This window comes from Falco biarmicus, chromosome 19 (genome assembly GCF_023638135.1).
Source record: "Falco biarmicus isolate bFalBia1 chromosome 19, bFalBia1.pri, whole genome shotgun sequence".
In the NCBI taxonomy this organism is placed as follows: domain Eukaryota; kingdom Metazoa; phylum Chordata; class Aves; order Falconiformes; family Falconidae; genus Falco; species Falco biarmicus.
The window spans coordinates 698,788-714,506 of NC_079306.1; the positions used below are offsets into that span (position 1 = coordinate 698,788).

The 15,719-nt window shown below is 64.7% G+C and overlaps 3 protein-coding genes and 1 long non-coding RNA gene across 4 annotated transcripts in view; 2 read left to right on the plus strand and 2 right to left on the minus strand.

The window, feature by feature from the left end:
• LOC130141295 (cyclic AMP-dependent transcription factor ATF-7-like) overlaps window positions 1-5,830 on the plus strand; it is a 69,727-nt gene extending 63,897 nt beyond the window's left edge. The window contains 1 exon segment of the mRNA XM_056322156.1: window positions 204-5,830. Coding sequence (XP_056178131.1) covers window positions 204-421 — 218 coding nt within the window. The 3' untranslated portion in view covers window positions 422-5,830.
• Window positions 5,378-7,396, minus strand: LOC130141298 (uncharacterized). The gene is made up of 3 exons (XR_008819040.1): window positions 7,219-7,396; window positions 5,825-5,934; window positions 5,378-5,510 (listed from the first exon to the last, which is right to left on the minus strand). It is a non-coding gene; the product is annotated as an uncharacterized LOC130141298 (long non-coding RNA).
• NPFF (neuropeptide FF-amide peptide precursor) lies at window positions 6,385-7,502 on the plus strand. The gene is made up of 2 exons (XM_056322157.1): window positions 6,385-6,960; window positions 7,394-7,502. Exons 1-2 carry the CDS (start codon window positions 6,671-6,673, stop codon window positions 7,500-7,502), a joined length of 399 nt encoding a protein of 132 aa, XP_056178132.1. The 5' UTR covers window positions 6,385-6,670.
• A 276-nt stretch (window positions 7,503-7,778) lies between these two features.
• TARBP2 (TARBP2 subunit of RISC loading complex) lies at window positions 7,779-12,978 on the minus strand. The gene is given in 11 exon segments (XM_056322543.1): window positions 7,779-8,168; window positions 8,170-8,246; window positions 8,399-8,588; window positions 9,312-9,370; window positions 9,373-9,438; window positions 9,525-9,642; window positions 10,237-10,309; window positions 10,493-10,576; window positions 11,186-11,290; window positions 12,046-12,219; window positions 12,902-12,978. Coding segments are annotated over 11 exon segments (1,080 nt in total). The 5' UTR covers window positions 12,955-12,978; the 3' UTR covers window positions 7,779-8,087.
• Window positions 12,979-15,719: the final 2,741 nt, after the last annotated feature.

Genomic DNA, 15,719 nt, shown 5'->3' on the forward strand with positions numbered 1-15,719 from the left:
GGGAGCTCCAGGCTGCTTTGGCCGGGAAGGTGAGTGTTAAGCAAATACCTGAACGGGTTTCTGCCCCCGCTGAGGCAGCAGCAGCCTCCCAGCACATCGCCCTGCTGCTCACACTGGCAGCAACGTGCACAGCCTCTCTCTAACCTTGGTTTCTTCTTTTTTCTGTTTCCCCCACCCCATCCCCTTCTTCTCTGGTCAAGCAGAAAGCCCGAAGGAGAGCTCCGAGCCCACCGGCTCCCCTGCTCCCGTCATCCAGCACAGCTCCGTGACGGCCTCCCCCAACGGGCTCAGCGTCCGCTCGGCTGCGGAAGCGGTTGCCACCTCAGTGCTCACGCAGATGGCGAGCCAAAGGACAGAACTGAGCATGCCGATTCCCTCACACGTCATCATGGCTCCACAGTCGCAGTCTGCTGGCAGATGATGTCACAGCCTGTGCATGTGACACGGAGCTAACCGCGAACTCCCAGCCGGAGAAACCGACCATAACCACGTCCCTGACGAGTGGGGGCCGATAAGGATTTTTATTTCTTTTTTTTTTTTTTTTTTTTTTTCCAAGTGAGCTAAGGGCAGCTATGGCGCTTCTTACACTGCATAGCCTGTACAGATCCTGGCCCCCGCCGCTGCCCTGCCAGCCCTGTCCCCGCGGGGCAGCCGCGGGTTGAGCGCTCTTCTCCATCCTTGGGTTGACGATCCGTCAACTCGCAGAGTCGCCCCAACAGACAGAGCCTCTTTGAAAAGCACCTTGAAAGGTTCGCTTTCAGGTATCAGTTACATTAACACTAAACCTCCATGCTTGGTGGATCCCCTTGGCGCTTTCACTCTTCCAAGTCCCCACCCCTCCCTCCTCCTCCACTCTCGGCAAAGGAAAACATAGCTCTTGGGAGGCTGTGACATTTAGTCGTGCTGTCAATGTATTTTATTTTTAACAGCATGCTGCTTCCAGGCATCTGCTCCCCCCTCTGCTCTAGCTACCTGAAACATTGCACCTTCGCACAAGAAGCCTCCTTGAGCTCCGAGGTTAAAGCGATCGAGGTTAGTCTTGTCGTCCACTCACTCCCAAGCAAGACACCAGCGACAGATTCTGGCCACCGTGGCAGTGTAGGCACTGTACATCGCTGTGTGCCCACCGAGAGGGAGAGGGGGACACGGGGCTGGGGGGTACATGTGTTCCTTGTCGCTTGTGCTGCACTGGGATCTGCAGCCGTTGACGTGCCGCACTCGTAGTGGGATGCTGGGGTCACTGGGGAAAAGGTACCGTCTGTTGTACAGCAGAGGGGCTGCGCTCAGTCTTCCTTACAGTAAATGGGTGCTGACCTGTGTCTGCTGGGGCTGGTGCAAAGGTGCTCCAGGAGGCACAGGAGAGGACGAGCCAGCCCACCAGGCAGGAATAATCTGAGTCCCAGGATTCATCATCTGCTCCCAACCTCACTGTCCATCTTAGCAAACAAATCCCTCCATTTCCAAGGATCACCTCCTTTACACATAACCTTGATGACCTTAATAATGGTGGCCTTAAATATTATGAATTAGTTGCCTGTTCCAAGGGGAGGGAGCACAAAGGAGTGTGTCTGCTCGCTGATCTTGTACCTCTTCTTGTGATTAGCTCCTGCTCTGGGTGGTGGAGCGCCTGTTGCTTCCCAGCCAGGGCAAACAAAGGATTCGCAGAGCTTCCAGTTTCATAGGACAGGTTAAAAACCCGGCCTTGACATTGAAAGGCGCTTGAAATCGGGTCCGTTTTCTTGCTGGGCGGGCGCAGCATGCGTGTGTGTCTGTGTGTGCATCCCGAGGCTGCCGCTGGCCCTGGGCGGGTGGTTGGAGTCGATAGTTTGGAAATAGGAGGGAGCAGGAAGGGGCTCTGTGAACGTTCGGGTCTTGGAAGGAACCTCGTCACAGCCCCGGGAGCTGCCTCGGCCCTTGGCCTTCCTCTCCTCCTCGGGACGCCCCCCCTCACCCAAGCTCTCACCCCCTCAGGTTGCACTCGCCACTTTTGAGCCAAGTTTGTTTGTCGAAGTCATTTCATTTGGCTTACCCAGACTTGGGAGGTTTCCAGGGACAGCAAAACCCAAAGCAAAGAAACCGGATCCCGTTAGATGGGGAAGTCCGGCGGTTTGGTTTTTTCGGTCGATGGGATCTGTCCTCTCCCCCTCTCCTCCTTTTCAGGTTTTCCTTGACTTCTCAGCAGTATCGGCCACGGCGTTCCTGGGTTTGGTTTGTCTTGGTGCGGTGCTGCTCGTGGCGGTGCTGCTCGTGTGCTTCCCTCATTTCTCTTGGGCGGCTCCGGAGGAGTCCTGTGCGTAACGGGGGGCACTTCGGCCTCGGCAGTTTGCCCCTCAGGTCCTGCGTAGCCCCCCCAGACCCGCCTTTTGTTTCTGTAAAGCTGCTTCTGCAGAGTCTGCGTGTTCAGATCTCTTAGCTCTTGCTGTGCCAACACGGGGGGTGCTCCTGCCGCGAGAGCGGGCTGTGACAAGAGGGACACGGGGTTTTGGCGTGTCTTAAAGATGTGCGACCTGGACGAACAGGGATTTCAGCCAGGTGAGGCACAGCGGAGGGTCAGGAGCTTTTTGGGGGGGCAGAGGGTTTGAAGGAGGTACAAGATCCAGCCCAGCCAGCTCGGCTTCCTCTCTTGGAGCTGCTGCTGGATACAGGTTGTAGCGCAGCGAGGGGGGATGGCAGAAACCCCCACGCACCTTCGCATGGTCATAAAAATGACCTGTCTTGCAGCAGAGGGTTTGCTGTCGTCGTCAGAGCTGCTCAGTTTGCGTCAGGGGGCTTGGAAACAAGTGTCTCGCTTGCTTTCTTTGACCGGGAATAGCAGGAATGACAAAAATGTGTTGTAAACATATTTGCTTCATGGCTTGGCAGCTGTCGGGTCCCATCCCTCGGTGGCCAGGAGCTGGGAGCCAGGAGCCGCGACAGCGGTGGTGCCTCCGGCAGCTCCGAATGCAGCACACCAGCTCCTCCTAGGCTCGCCAAGGGTTCGGCTCTGCAGAAACCCGACTGTCGAGGAAACGTGTTTGCAGAAAGAAGAGAAGGGAGGAACTGGGCTGACCCCACCACTGGTTCCTTGTTTGCTTCCTGGCGTCAGGGTCTGGTGGATGAGGCAAGGCAAGGAGCCGGGGGCTTTGTGGGCAGGGTGGGAGGAAGGAGCGGAAGGTGACATTGGAGAGGCAGCAGCTCTGGGACAGAGACACGCATGGCAGCGTTGGCATCAAACGCAGCAGCTTCCCCGACCCTTAGTTTTTGCCCCTGGTGACTGAAAGTAACCCGATGTTGTGTGCTCGGAGACCCGAGGTCGCCCCGCCAGCCCACGACGTGTCTGCATCCTGCAAAAAGACTTTCCCTGCCCCGACCCTTGAAACCTCATCACCCCACCAGGCATCAGTTCAGCCAGTAGCGAGTGGGGGACACAGCGGCTTTTTCTCCCCATCCCCCCGTGCCTCGGTGCTCTTGATGCCGTCGGTGCTGCCCCCATTCCAGCATCTCCCTGTCTCAGCTCCCCTCCACTTGTGAGTGCTTAGTGCCTTCAAAAATCTGCAAACCCATGAAAACGCAGTTGTAAAGCTCCAAACCTGGGCAGCAATAATCAGGGAACAAGTGTTCGACCATACCCTAACATTTTATTTTTTTTAATCTACAGGGTTGCAGCTTTCTCTTGTCCCCTTCGGGTATGTTTTACACCAGCAGCATTTGATACCGGCACCGCTGCTGCAAAAGCAGGTGCCGGAGCAGATTTCAGGTCCCCGTGTCTCTTGCTACCAGCGTCCCTGCTTGCAGGGGCAGAGGTGGAGCAGGAATTCACCCAGCCCGAGCAGGCTGAGCCAGCGGTGAGGAAGGTAGCCAAAACCTCAGCATGGCCCTTAGCTGGCACCTCTGCCCCAGCCAGCCTCGGGCAGCGGGGGAGTTCTCTGGTCCCACCCTGGTGGATGGATGGATGTCACAAGCTGTAAACATCACTGTGGAGCAGGTGGGTGAGGTCTGTCCCGTGTTGAGGTCGCAGAATGTGCCCGTCAGAGCTGATGCTGGGCCAGCCTTAAACCTCAGAAGGAGCTGAATGTCACGGGGTGGTTGTCACTTCTCCACCGGGAGGGACAGGTTTGGTTTTGAAGAGGTGACTCGTTTCTGGGCTCCCCAGAGAGGAGGGTACATAGGGAGCGCATCTTCCCACCAGTGCTTTTTCCAGCACCTCCACGCTGATGGAGCGGCCACGTGTGGATGCATCGGGCTGCCAGTTGTGGTTAAAAGCCAGGGTTGATGTGGTCACCTCTCAGAGCCAAGCTGCCCGTGCCGCTCTGGGGAGCCCTGGGGAGCCCTCCAGGCAGCTCCGAGGAGCCCAGCGGCTGCTGGGTTTCTGCCCACGTCATCACTTCTTTGGAGGCGGCTTCTCTAGGCCGGCGTGGCAGTAGCTGTGGAGGATGTGCTCTGGTTTTTTGGTGGCGGTCAGGGGTGTTCTGTTTGGGAAGACGGACTTTCTGGCAGGTCGGTGATGCAGGGTTCCCCCCAGACCCGTGAGGATGGCGAGGGTGAAGGTGGCTTTTTCGTCTTCCTATGCTGGCTCCATTCTCACTTGAAAACTTTGCAGACGCCTTTGTCTGGGTCAAAACCCCTCGATTTCTGCTCTAGGCTGATTTCTCCTGCTTTCAGAGGCTCTCAGGGGATGGCAGCCACCAGGCCGCTCCGCTCGGCAGCTTGCCGGGCACCTGCACTTTGCTCTGCCAGCCCTCGGGCCTCAGTGCCTTGACCGAAACCCTGGTGGGTGCCGGTGTCAGTCCTGTGGCTTCCCACAAAGCCCACCCGGTAGCCCTGCGTGGAGCGCCAGGGAGCTCCATCCCTCCAGTTAATGGGGGAGAGTGATCCTGGGGCTCCTGGCGCAAGTGTGGAGAAGCTGTACGGGGTCTAAATGTCGCGTTCAGCTTGTGATCGAGGCAGGGAGAGCCCGAACGGTGGCATCGGCCACTGGGAGTCAGGGCTTTATCGATCCGGCTTCGCTGTAATGTTGAATAGAAACAAACGGCTGAAAAACGTGTCCTGGGGCAATGCTGACCCCTGGGAGGGCTCCTGATGGAGGGGAGCACTCCCTCCTCTCCCTCCACTCCTCCAGGGGGAGAAGAAGATCTCAGCAACCTCCAAATCCCTCAGGATTGAGGGGGGCGGGGGGGTGGGGGTGGGGGTGCCTCCTTTTTCCCCCCAGACTGGCTCCTTGGTTCTGGATTTCGATGGCTCAGCCAGCAGATTTGTCATTTTTGGACTTGTGGACCCGTTTCAGTTTGGTTTCTCCCCCCCCAGTTCCATGCGTGCGTGGGCTGCGGCAGCGGGTGATGCTCTCCTGGCCCAAAACGAGCCCAGGAGGTGACAGGGATGTGACAGTCCCTGGGGACACGGGAGGAGCATCCTGGATTGTGTGTGAGTGTGTGTGTCCCAGCTGCTTTGTACGGTGAGCTTTGACGATCAATAATGGAAGAAGCCAAGAAAAAGGAAACCCCCCCAAAAGCATAACCACGAGGGTGTAGTATCTATAAAAAAAAATAAATAAATACTTATCTATGAGTATATACAGACCTATATAGACATATATCAACTTCCTGAATGGATGCGCAGCTCCTTATGCAACGAAATGGTTTTCTAGCTGTAACCCCTTCCTGCGGCCCCCCCCGGGCCCCGAGGGACCCCCCCCCTCCGCACGGGCTCCTGTGAGCGGGTCCTCACAGCCCCCGCGGGGGCCTGGGGACGCGGGGGGACACGTCCCAGCCCCCCACCTCGGGCCGTGTCGTACCAAACATGTAATGTGCCTTTTATTTATGCTGCAAATATAACATTAAAATATTACCCAGGAGCTGGTGGCTGCCGCCCTCTGCTTCACAGGGGCCCTGGCACTGGCTCGGCTGGGGACAACGCTGGTGTCACCTGTCCTGAGCGACACTCTTGGCCGTCACCTGCCTGGGGGTCACAGGGTGGGTGTCACAGGGCAGGGGGTGGCAGCACTGGCTGTGACAACCCTCAGCCATCACCTGGGTGACACCATCTGGCCCTCAGACCTGCTGGGGACACCGTGGGCTGTCACCCACCTGGGTGGCACAGCAGGTGAGGCTGCTTGGGGGGCCACGACGCCGCCGCAGTGGTCCAGGCCCCACCCTCGGGGCGAGCGTTTGGGGCGATTTCAGCTGGTTTTGGGTCGGAGGGAGCCCTTAAAACCCGGGCCAGGGCTGGCGGAGCCGGGGCCGCCCCGTCGGGGCTGCAGGAGCGCAGCGCGGCCACAGGGGTGGCGGCAACGAGCCGCGGCGGGGGCCGGGTGTCCTGAGGACGGGGCGGGGAGGGGGCCCTCGCCCCGGGGGGCCTGGCCCGGGAACGGGGCCGATGCGGGGCAGGGGGCCCGGTTCTGGGGGGGTCCCGGGACAGGGCGGAGGGTACCGGGGACGGGTGGGGGTCTCGCTCCGGTGACGCGGGCAGCTCCGGTGGGACGGGCTGGGGGGGTCCCGGGCGGGGCCGCCCCCCCCCTCCCTCCCTCCCTCCCTCCGTCCCCGGGGGGCGGCTGTCGCGGCTGGTAAATGGGTTTCATTAGCGGCGGCGGCGGGGCCAGGACTGATCCCCGCCATCCCCCGCTCCCCCGGGACCCCCGCGGCGGCCCGGCCCGGCCATAAGAGGCGGCGGCGGGGGGGCGCTGGCGGGGGGGGCCATGGCGGGGCCGCGGCTGCTGCTGCTGCTGCTGCTGGCGGGGACCCTGCGCGCCGCCCGCTGCTGCCCCAGCCCCGGTACCGGCCCGGTGAGCCCCGACCGGGGGTTCGGGCTTCTCGGGGAGGCGGGGGCCGGCTTTGTGGAGGCCGGGGCTGCCGTGACCCCCCCGCGTTCTCCCCCTCCACAGGCCGCCGCCGCCCCCCCGGGGCCGCCCCCCGCCGCCGTCCTGGGCGCACTGCTCCGCTCCCTGCAGCGGCCCGGCCGCAGCCCCGGGCCCCTCCAGCCGCAGAGGTGAGCGGGACGGGGGGTGGGGGGACACCGGGGGGACCCCGGGGGGACCCCGCGGCTGGGGGGGACCCGCGTGGTTTGAGGGCACCAGCGGGGGGGCCGGGGGGGGGGGTCCCCCTTGGTGTCCTGTCCCTGAACTTCTCCGTACGCGTGTCCCTGTCCGTCCCACTGCCCCCGACTGTCCCCCCCGCCCCCCGCCCCCCCCCGTCTGCCCCGCTGCCTGTCCCTGCCCGGCCCCGGCCCTGCCCATCCCCATCGTACCTGTCCCTGTCCGTCTGTCCATCTTCTTCCATCCCTCTGTCCCCTTTTGTCCCTCTGTCCCCATCTGTCCGCACCTGTCCGGCCCCATCCATCCAAGCATCTGCATCTTCATCCGTCCATCCATCCCCGGCCGGCCGGCCGGCGGGGTGCCAGCAGTGCCGTGTCCCCACTGCAGGTTGGGGCAGGGGGGGGCCCAGGCCCGGCTCAGCCCCCGCAGCTGGGACCCCCCGGCTGCCCCGTTCTGGACCATGGCAACGCCACAGCGCTTCGGCCGCCGCCGCTGAGCTCCGTCCGTCTGTCCCGGAGCCGTCTGTCTAGAAAGCCGTCCGTCCGTCCGTCCGTCCATCGGTCCGCGGCTCCATCTGCCACCCAATAAACTGGTGCCTCTCACCCCTGAACGCTCGCTCTGCTTTTGCTTCTGGGGGATGGAGGGGGGGGAACCTCCCACCTTTCTGCCCCCCAACACTCCACACCTGCCCCCCTGTGCCCCCCACCCCCACCCCCCCCCGCAAAGAGACACCAACGCGGGGAGTTTACAAACCCCCCAGCTTTATTCCCAGGGGCTGGTTGGCACCCGGGGACCCTCCTCGCCCCGGGGGGGCCAGGACGGAGGGTGCCCCCAGCCCTGAGGTCTGTCCGGGCTCCATGCTGGGGGGCCACATCTGTCCATCTGTCTGTCAGCAGGTCCAGGGGCCCACAGGGTGCATCACTGGGGCCGGGGGGGGTCTGGGTGTCCATGGGTGGGTCTGGGTGTCCACCAGTAGGTCCCAGCATCCATCCAGAGCTCTGCGCGTCCGTCAGTGAATCCAGGGGTTCGTCTGTGGGTCCCTCAGAGTGTCCGTGGGTCTGTCCAGGTGTGGGTGGGGGGCTCACTTGCCCCCCGCCATGATGCGGAGGTACTGGAGGGCGTTGCGGGCAGCCTGGGAGCGGGCACCGTCGCGGGAGGGGGCCCGCACCGTGGCACACGGTGGCCGGCTGTGTCGACAGCTCCACCAGGCACTGGTGCAACCCACTGAGGCTCAACGCATCTGGGGCGGCAGGGGGGGGACACACAGGGATGAGCCACCGTCACCACAGAGCCCCCCCAAACGCCCCACGACACCCCCGAGCGTGAGCCGGGGCACACATGGGGCTGGGGGGGGTGGCAGGGCAGGGGGGTGCCAGGGCAGGGGGCACTCACCGATGTCAAGGTAGCTGATGGCGAAGCTCTGCTCCTCGGAGAGCTCCTGCAGGAGGGCGCAGGCCCCTGCGCCCATGGGTGCCAGCGGGTGGCTCCGCAGCTGCACGATCTTCTCGCCCGCTGAGTTGCGCAGGGAGTCCCAGGTGCAGCCAGGTGCTCGGCCCCGCAGCCCCTCCAGCCTGGGGCACGCCTGCGGGGACAGGGCACTTGGGGACCCGCCAGACCCCCAGTGGGGACACAGGGACCATCCGGACCCCCCCTCCAGGGATGTGAGGGGCTCAGGGACCACCCAGAGTTGCACACAGGGACACCCAACGGACACGGGGGCTCAGGGAACCTCTGGACCCCCAAGCGGGGACATGGGAACTGCAGGGACCCCGACACAAGGACACCCATGGGGGCTTGGGGAGCACCACGACCCCTGTGCAGCGACACCCCTGAGGGACAGCGGCTCAGGAACCACAGGGACCCTCTGTGGGGACCCTCTGTGGGGACACAGCAGCTCTGACACTGCCAGGACCCCCCACACGGGGACCCCCTTGGGGACAAGATGGCTCAGGGACCCCCATGTGGGGGCTGTTGGGACACACACCCCCTCAGTGTCTTCCTAGGGGACACGGGGGCTTGGAAACTGTGGGACCCCCCTCCAGTTCAGGGACCCTCCATGGGGAACACTCACAGCCACCCAGGGACCCCAAATCCAGAGGGTCCCCCCTAGGTCACCCTTGGCGAGCCCTTGCCCTACTGCCACCGGACTTTGATCACTGGGGGTCCAGAAGCCCCAAAATAGGGGTTACAGAGGTGCCAGTATCCCCCACTGACCCCTCGGGGTAGCCATGTCCCCATTAACCCGCCCGGGGTGGCCTCGGGGTGCCCGTGTCCCCCATTAACCCCTTGCCGGCTGCGGGGGTACCATGGAGAACTGGTCCTCCTCCACCTCGGCCTCGCTGCCCTCCCGCGGCTCCATGGGACATTGTGGATCCGCACCAGCATCTTGGCGGCCGCGTTGCGCTTCGCCAGCTTCTTGGAGGTGCCGCTGCCTGCGGGGAGGGGACAAGGGACACCACGGTGAGCCTGGCACCCCGTCGTGTCCCCCCACGCACCCAGGGGGTGCCCCAGCCCCTACCGATCTCCACGAAGCGCTCCACGCGGCAGGTCATGGTGAACTCCTTGCGATGCGCCGGCCCCGACTCCTGCGTCACCGTGTACTCGGGCAGGCGCCAGCCCTTCTGCACCACCAGCTCCTGGGAGGGGGACGCAAATGTGGGGGTCCAGGGAGGGCAGGGCCACAGATCCCCCCTCCCAGAAACGGGGACAGCTGCCCCCAGAAATGAGCTGCCAGCCCCAAAATGGGCAGGGCCAGCCCCAAAATGGGTCTGCTGCCCTAAAAATGGGAATAACCATCCCTGAAGTTGGGATAACTGTCCCTAAAATGTGTCTGCCATCCCCAAAACAGGTGTTTCCATCCTGTTATATATACCCAAAATGGGTATAACTGTCCCCCAAACGGGGACAATCGTCCCCAAAAATGCATCTACCATCCCCAAAATAGGGATAACCAGCCCTGAAACAGGGATAGCCAGCCCCAAAATGGTCTACTCTCCCCAAAACAGGGATAACTGTCCCCAGAATGGACAAGAGCCCCCCTGGCCAGGCAGAGGCAGCCCCCAAAGGTCACTGCCACCCCCAGGATGAGTAAGGTCACCCCCAAAGGGGCATGGGCCCCCCCAGACAGAGATTAGCATCCCCAAAACAGGCTCTTCAATACCAAAATGGGGTCAGCCCCCAAGCTGGAGGGGGGTATGTCCCCTCTTGTCCCCACCTATGGTGTCACCCACCTGCAAAGCCCCCACGGGGTTACACTCCGACTGGGGGGGGGACACGGGCGTCTTCATCTCCAGGGGGGTGCCCCTGCGTGGGGCAGACAGGCACAGCATGAGGGGGGGCACGGCGGGAGGCAGCTCTAAGCCCCGCCAAGCCAGGACCCCCGCACTGGGGAAGCAAAGAGGTGTCAGAGGGTGCCGGGAGCCGGGGGGGGGACAGACTGTGCCCCCACTCTGCCCAGCCCCGGCACCTGGCCCCCCACTCCATTACCTGGGCGAGGGTGGGGGCACGACAGGTGCCAGGGGGGCGGCCGTGGGGCCGAGCTCAACCGGGGGCTCTGGGGGGAAAGGAGAGCTTGGGGATAAAAGGTGAGACGTTAACGCCTGAGCCGGCCCCCCCCAGCACCCTCTCCCCGGCACTCCTTGGGGCCCCCAGCCCCCCAAATCCTGCCAGGCACCCCCCAATTCCATTGCGACCCCCAGAGACCCCCTGTTATTCCCCCACACACACCACCAATTCCCTTGGCTCCCCTAAGACACCTGCAAACGCCCACCACACACCTCCAGACCTGCCTGGGTACCCTCAATGCCTACCCAGGAACCCCCAACCCCCCCAGATCCCTTGGAATGCCCAAGCTGCCCCAGAATCCCCAGTCACCCTGGGTAACCCCAAACTCCCCTGGATGCCTTGAACCCCCCCACAGATCCCCCCCCAACTCCCCCGGCGCTGGGTGCTCAGCACGCCTGGGGTACTCCCAAGCCCCTGGGTATCCCCAGACTGCCTGGGCATCCCAGCACCCCAGAGCACCCCACACTCCCCCCAGCACCTCAACACACTCAGCGCCCTCTCCTGGGAACCCGTCACCCCCCCAGACACCCCCCAGTTCCCTCCAAGCCCATCCCGCACTGTATCCTGAACCCCCACCCTGACCCCCCAACACCCTGGGGACCCCGTGTCCCTCACCTGGGCTCCTCGGGGGCGGTGGGCTCCAGCATGTCCCCCCCTTTGAGCAGCTTCAGGGCCACCTCGGCTGCTTTGTGCTTTGCCGCCTTCTTGCTGGGCCCTGCCCTGGGGGAGACACTGGCTGAGTGAGGAGGGGGGGGACACCTGGGGCCCCCCCAGACCCCTCGCAGACCACAGGCTGTGATTAGGGCTGCTGGGGGGTGGTCCTGGGGGGATCCCTCTGCCATAACCCCAGCAGCAGGGTGCCAGGGTGGGTCCCCGAGCATCCCAGGCGTCAGGATCTGAGACAATCCCCCCCAGAACCCACTTTTTTGGGGTCTCAAGGGATCTCTGAGTGTCCCAGACATAACGGTCCCAGGGGATCCCCCACCAAACACACTTTTTGGGGTTCCATGGGATCTCCATATGTCCCAGGCATTGGGGTACAGGGCAATCCCTCACTATGACCCACTTTTTGGGGGTCCCAGGAGATCCCTGGGGTGTCCCAGGCATGGGGGTCTGAGATGATGTCCCACCACAACCCACTTTTTGGGGTCCCAGAGGATCCCTGAATGTCCCAGATATCACAGTCCCCAGCCGATCTTCCCCCCAGGATCCACTTTTTTGGGGCCCCAAGAGATCTCTGCGTGTCCCAAGCATCAGGATCCAAAAGCTATCCCCCACCCACAACCCACTTTTTTGGGGCCCCATGGGACCCCCAAGTGTCCCAAGCATCGGGATCCAAGGTGATTCCCCCAGCACATCCCCACCATCCTGGGGACAATCCCCATGTCCTCGCCATCCGCCCTGCCACATCCCAAGCAAGTCAGATCCAGGCCACCCTCTCCAGGCCATCCCCCCACTCCGAGGGTGTCGGGGACCCACCAGTGCAGCTGATGTCCCCAACAGTGACACGGAAGGTGAAGTTGGGTTGGTGGGCTTGTCCCTCGGCCTTCAGGAGGTCGTAGCCGGGAGTCTTGCCTATGCGCGTGCCATATTCCTGCAGCAGGCTGATGGGCGTCTTCCCGGGGTTGGCGGCCAGCATCTGCTCCAGGCTGGGGGACAGGGCTGTCACCAGCCCACGCAAGGGTCAGCGGGGACAGCAGGGGTACAGGCTGGGGGTAGCGAGGTGGTGGGAGAGGCTGACACAGCCATGGCGCATAGGGATGTGGGGAGAGGGGTGGCATCGCCGCACGGCATGGGGACACAGGGACAAGGATGGAGCCCCCATGGAGCATGGGGACACGGGGACAGGGATGGAGCCCCCTCAACGCAGCCTGGGGACTTGGGAACAGGTCCAGAGCCCCCCCACGCAGCCTGGGGACACGGGGATGGAGACAGGCCCAGAGCCCCCCGCCCCAGCCTGGGGACAGGCCCAGAGCCCCCCCACGCAGCCTGGGAATACAGGAACAGGCCCGGAGCCCCCCCACGCAGCCTGGGGACACGGGGACAAGCCCGGAGCCCCCCGCCCCAGCCTGGGGACAGGCCCAGAGCCACCCCACGCAGCCTGGGGATACAGGAACAGGCCCGGAGCCCCCCCACGCAGCCTGGGGACACGGGGACAAGCCCGGAGCCCCCCCGCCCCAGGCTGAAGCCCCCTCACACAGGCCCGGTGCCTGAGGGCTGGGCCCGGTGTAGGCCCCAGCCCACCCCTCCCCATTAAGAACCGGTATGGACGGGGGGATCCCGGGTTTGGGGGTCTATCCCGGATGGCGGGGGGCGGGGTGGGTCCGGTACCTGGGGAAGCCGCCGCTCCGCCTGGCCCCGCCGCCCGCCCCCTCCTCGCTCATCCCCGCCGCGCTCCGTCCCGCCGCCGCGCCGCCCGCGCCGCCAGGGGGCGGCCGCTGCGCGCCGGCGCGGGGCACGATGGGAACTTGGTGCCGAGGGGGATTCTGGGACTACGCGTCCCAGAATCCCCCGCGGCAGGGACCGCTGGGAAGGTGGAGGACACGGGAGGCGGAGCCATGTCGGGGGAGGGAGGCCTGCCTCAGTTTCCCCAATCTGGACGGGGAAAGGAGGGGTGGCAGGGACAGAAATGGACAAGGGACAGTGGGGACAATGGGGTGGGATGGGAATGGACAGACAGGATAGAGACAATGGGGGGAGACAGGGACTGACAAGGGTCAGTGAATGGGGACAGACGGACAGGGGTGGGCAGGGCATGATGGATGGGGACAATGGGGACAGGCAGGGTGGCATGGGGACAGATGGACAGGGACAGACAGCGTGGGACAGAGGGACAAGGGACAGTGGATGGGGACAGTGGGGACAATGGAGTGGGGACAGGGACAGACGGACAAGGTGGGACAGGGATGGACAGGATGGGATATGGATGGACAAGGGACAACAGATGGGGACAATGGTGGGACAGGGACAGACGGACAGCATGGGACGGAGAGGGACAGGGGTCAATGGCTGGGGACAATGGAGACAGGCAGGGCTGGACAGGGATGGATAGAGTGGGGACAACAGGGACTGGGAGAATGGGACAGGGACAGTCTTGGGTGGACTGGGATGGATGGGGACAGACAATGTGGGATGACGACAGGGGGCGGATGGGGACAGGGACAATGTGGTGGGGACAGACGGGGGAGGGCGGGCAGTGATGGGGACAGGCCAGCGGTGACAATGGTCAGACTGGGACCCGCTGGGATGGTCAAAGTGTGACAGGGACAGGGAAGGAGCTGTGGGGACAGTAGGACACCCATACTGGGAGCCCTGGGGACAGAGATGCCTGAACTAGAAGCACTGGAAGCAAACTGGGAGCACTGGGAACAAAACCGCACGCAGACTGGGAGCACTGGGGACAGAGGCACAGGCAGACTGGAAGCACTGGAATTGCACTGGGGCCCTGGTGTGATGCTGGGGCCAGCAGGGGATACCGGGGGGGTCCTAGTCCTGGTGTTGGGAGCTCCTGGGGACACTGGGGGGGGTCCCAGTTCCCGGTGCTGGTGGCCCATGGGAGGTCCTGGTGCTCGTCAGAGCTGATGGGTCCCCGAAGCCAGGGGGGTCCCGAAGCTGGGGGGCCCCGGTGCCAGCGGGGGTGCCGGTGCCGGGCGGTCCCGGTGCTGGGGGGTCCCCGGTTGCCGGTGCCAGGAGTGCCGGTGCTGGGGGGTGCCGGTGCTGATGCCGGGGGTACGGATGCCGGTGGTGCCGGTGCCGGGGGTCCCCGGTTGCCGGTGCCGGGGTGCCGGTGGTACCGGTGCCGGTGGTGCCGGTGGTGCCGGTGCTGGGGTGCCGGTGGTGCCCGGGTGATGCCGGCGGTGCCGGGGGTCCCCGGTTGCCGGGGCCGGGCCGGGGCGGGGCGGGCGGGGCGGGGCCGCGCCGAGCGCCGGGCGGGGCCGTTCCGCGCCGCTCGCCCTGACCGCGGCCCCGGCCCCGGTACCGGCCCCGCCCGCCCGCGCCCCGGCCCCGCCGGGCCCAGCCCCGGCCCCGGCACCCCCGGCACCGCCGACATCACCCCGGCACCACCGGCACCCCCGGCCGAGGGGCCCGCACCCCCCCCAGGTACCGGCGCGGGGCCGCGGGCAGCGGCGGGGAGGCCGGGGGGGGGGCACGGCGGTGTGGGGGGGGTAGGACCAGGGATGCGGCCGGGATGGAGGGTTGGAAGGGGTGTCCCGTGCTCCCCTCCCCCCGCCGCGCCCCCTCCCCTCCCCCGCCTCACAGGGCCCGGGGGGGCCGCGCCCTCCCCTTCCCCCTCCCCGGAGGCGCGGGCGGGCGAAGGGGGGCCCAGGGACACCAGCGGCCTCTTGCACACGCGCGTGCCCCCCCGCATGCGTGAGCTGCTTTTGCACACGCGTGAACAGCTCCGTGCACACGTATGACACCTCCGTTGCAGACGTGCTTGCACACGCGCGTGCAACGCCCGCAGGCATGCATGCCCCCCCTGCATGGATGTGCGGCCCTTGCACTCTTGTGCACCGCCTTGCATGCACGTGTGCACCCGCTGCACACAAGAGTGCCCACCCCTTGCACCTGCTGTGCACACCCGTGCATGTGTGTGCACCCCTTGCATGCATGTGTGCATACCTGTGCACCCCTAACACACACCTGCACCACCTTGCACACGCGTGAGCACCCTCACGTGTCTGTGCATGCCCTCGCACCTGCATGTGCAACCCTGCATGTGTGTGCACCCCTTGCACGCATGTCTGCGCCCCTGCACACCTGTGCCCTCCCCGGCACCTGCATTGCCTTGCACACACGTGTGCACCCTTGCGGCGTGCGCAGCCCTGTGCACACACGTGTGCCCTGCTCCGTGGGTGTGCGCCTGTCACAGGCCTGTGCAGCCGCTTGCACACGTGTGTGCCCCCCACGCACAGGCGTGAGCCCCTCGCAGCCCGTCCCGCTCCCCCCACCCTTCTCCTTGTCGCGACAGGGCGCCATGTCCCGACATGCCATGTCGGTGGGGGCGCTCTCTTCCCCACTTCCCTCCTCCAGCTCCGCGCTGTCACGACATGGGGCCAGGGCTGTCGCATGTCGTGACAGATACACCCACACCCACACACCCGCCCCCCCCGGGATGCTGGTTCCCCACTTGTGCCTCAGTTTCCCC

What these genes read in the sequence shown, in the direction of transcription:
- NPFF (XM_056322157.1), top strand. Translation starts at nt 6,671, where the DNA reads ATGGCGGGGCCGCGGCTGCTGCTGCTGCTGCTGCTGGCGGGGACCCTG. An exon ending in GGGCCCCTCCAGCCGCAGAG is followed by an intron (nt 6,961 to 7,393) that starts GTGAGCGGGACG and finishes TCCCCACTGCAG; the next exon opens with GTTGGGGCAGGGGGGGGCCC.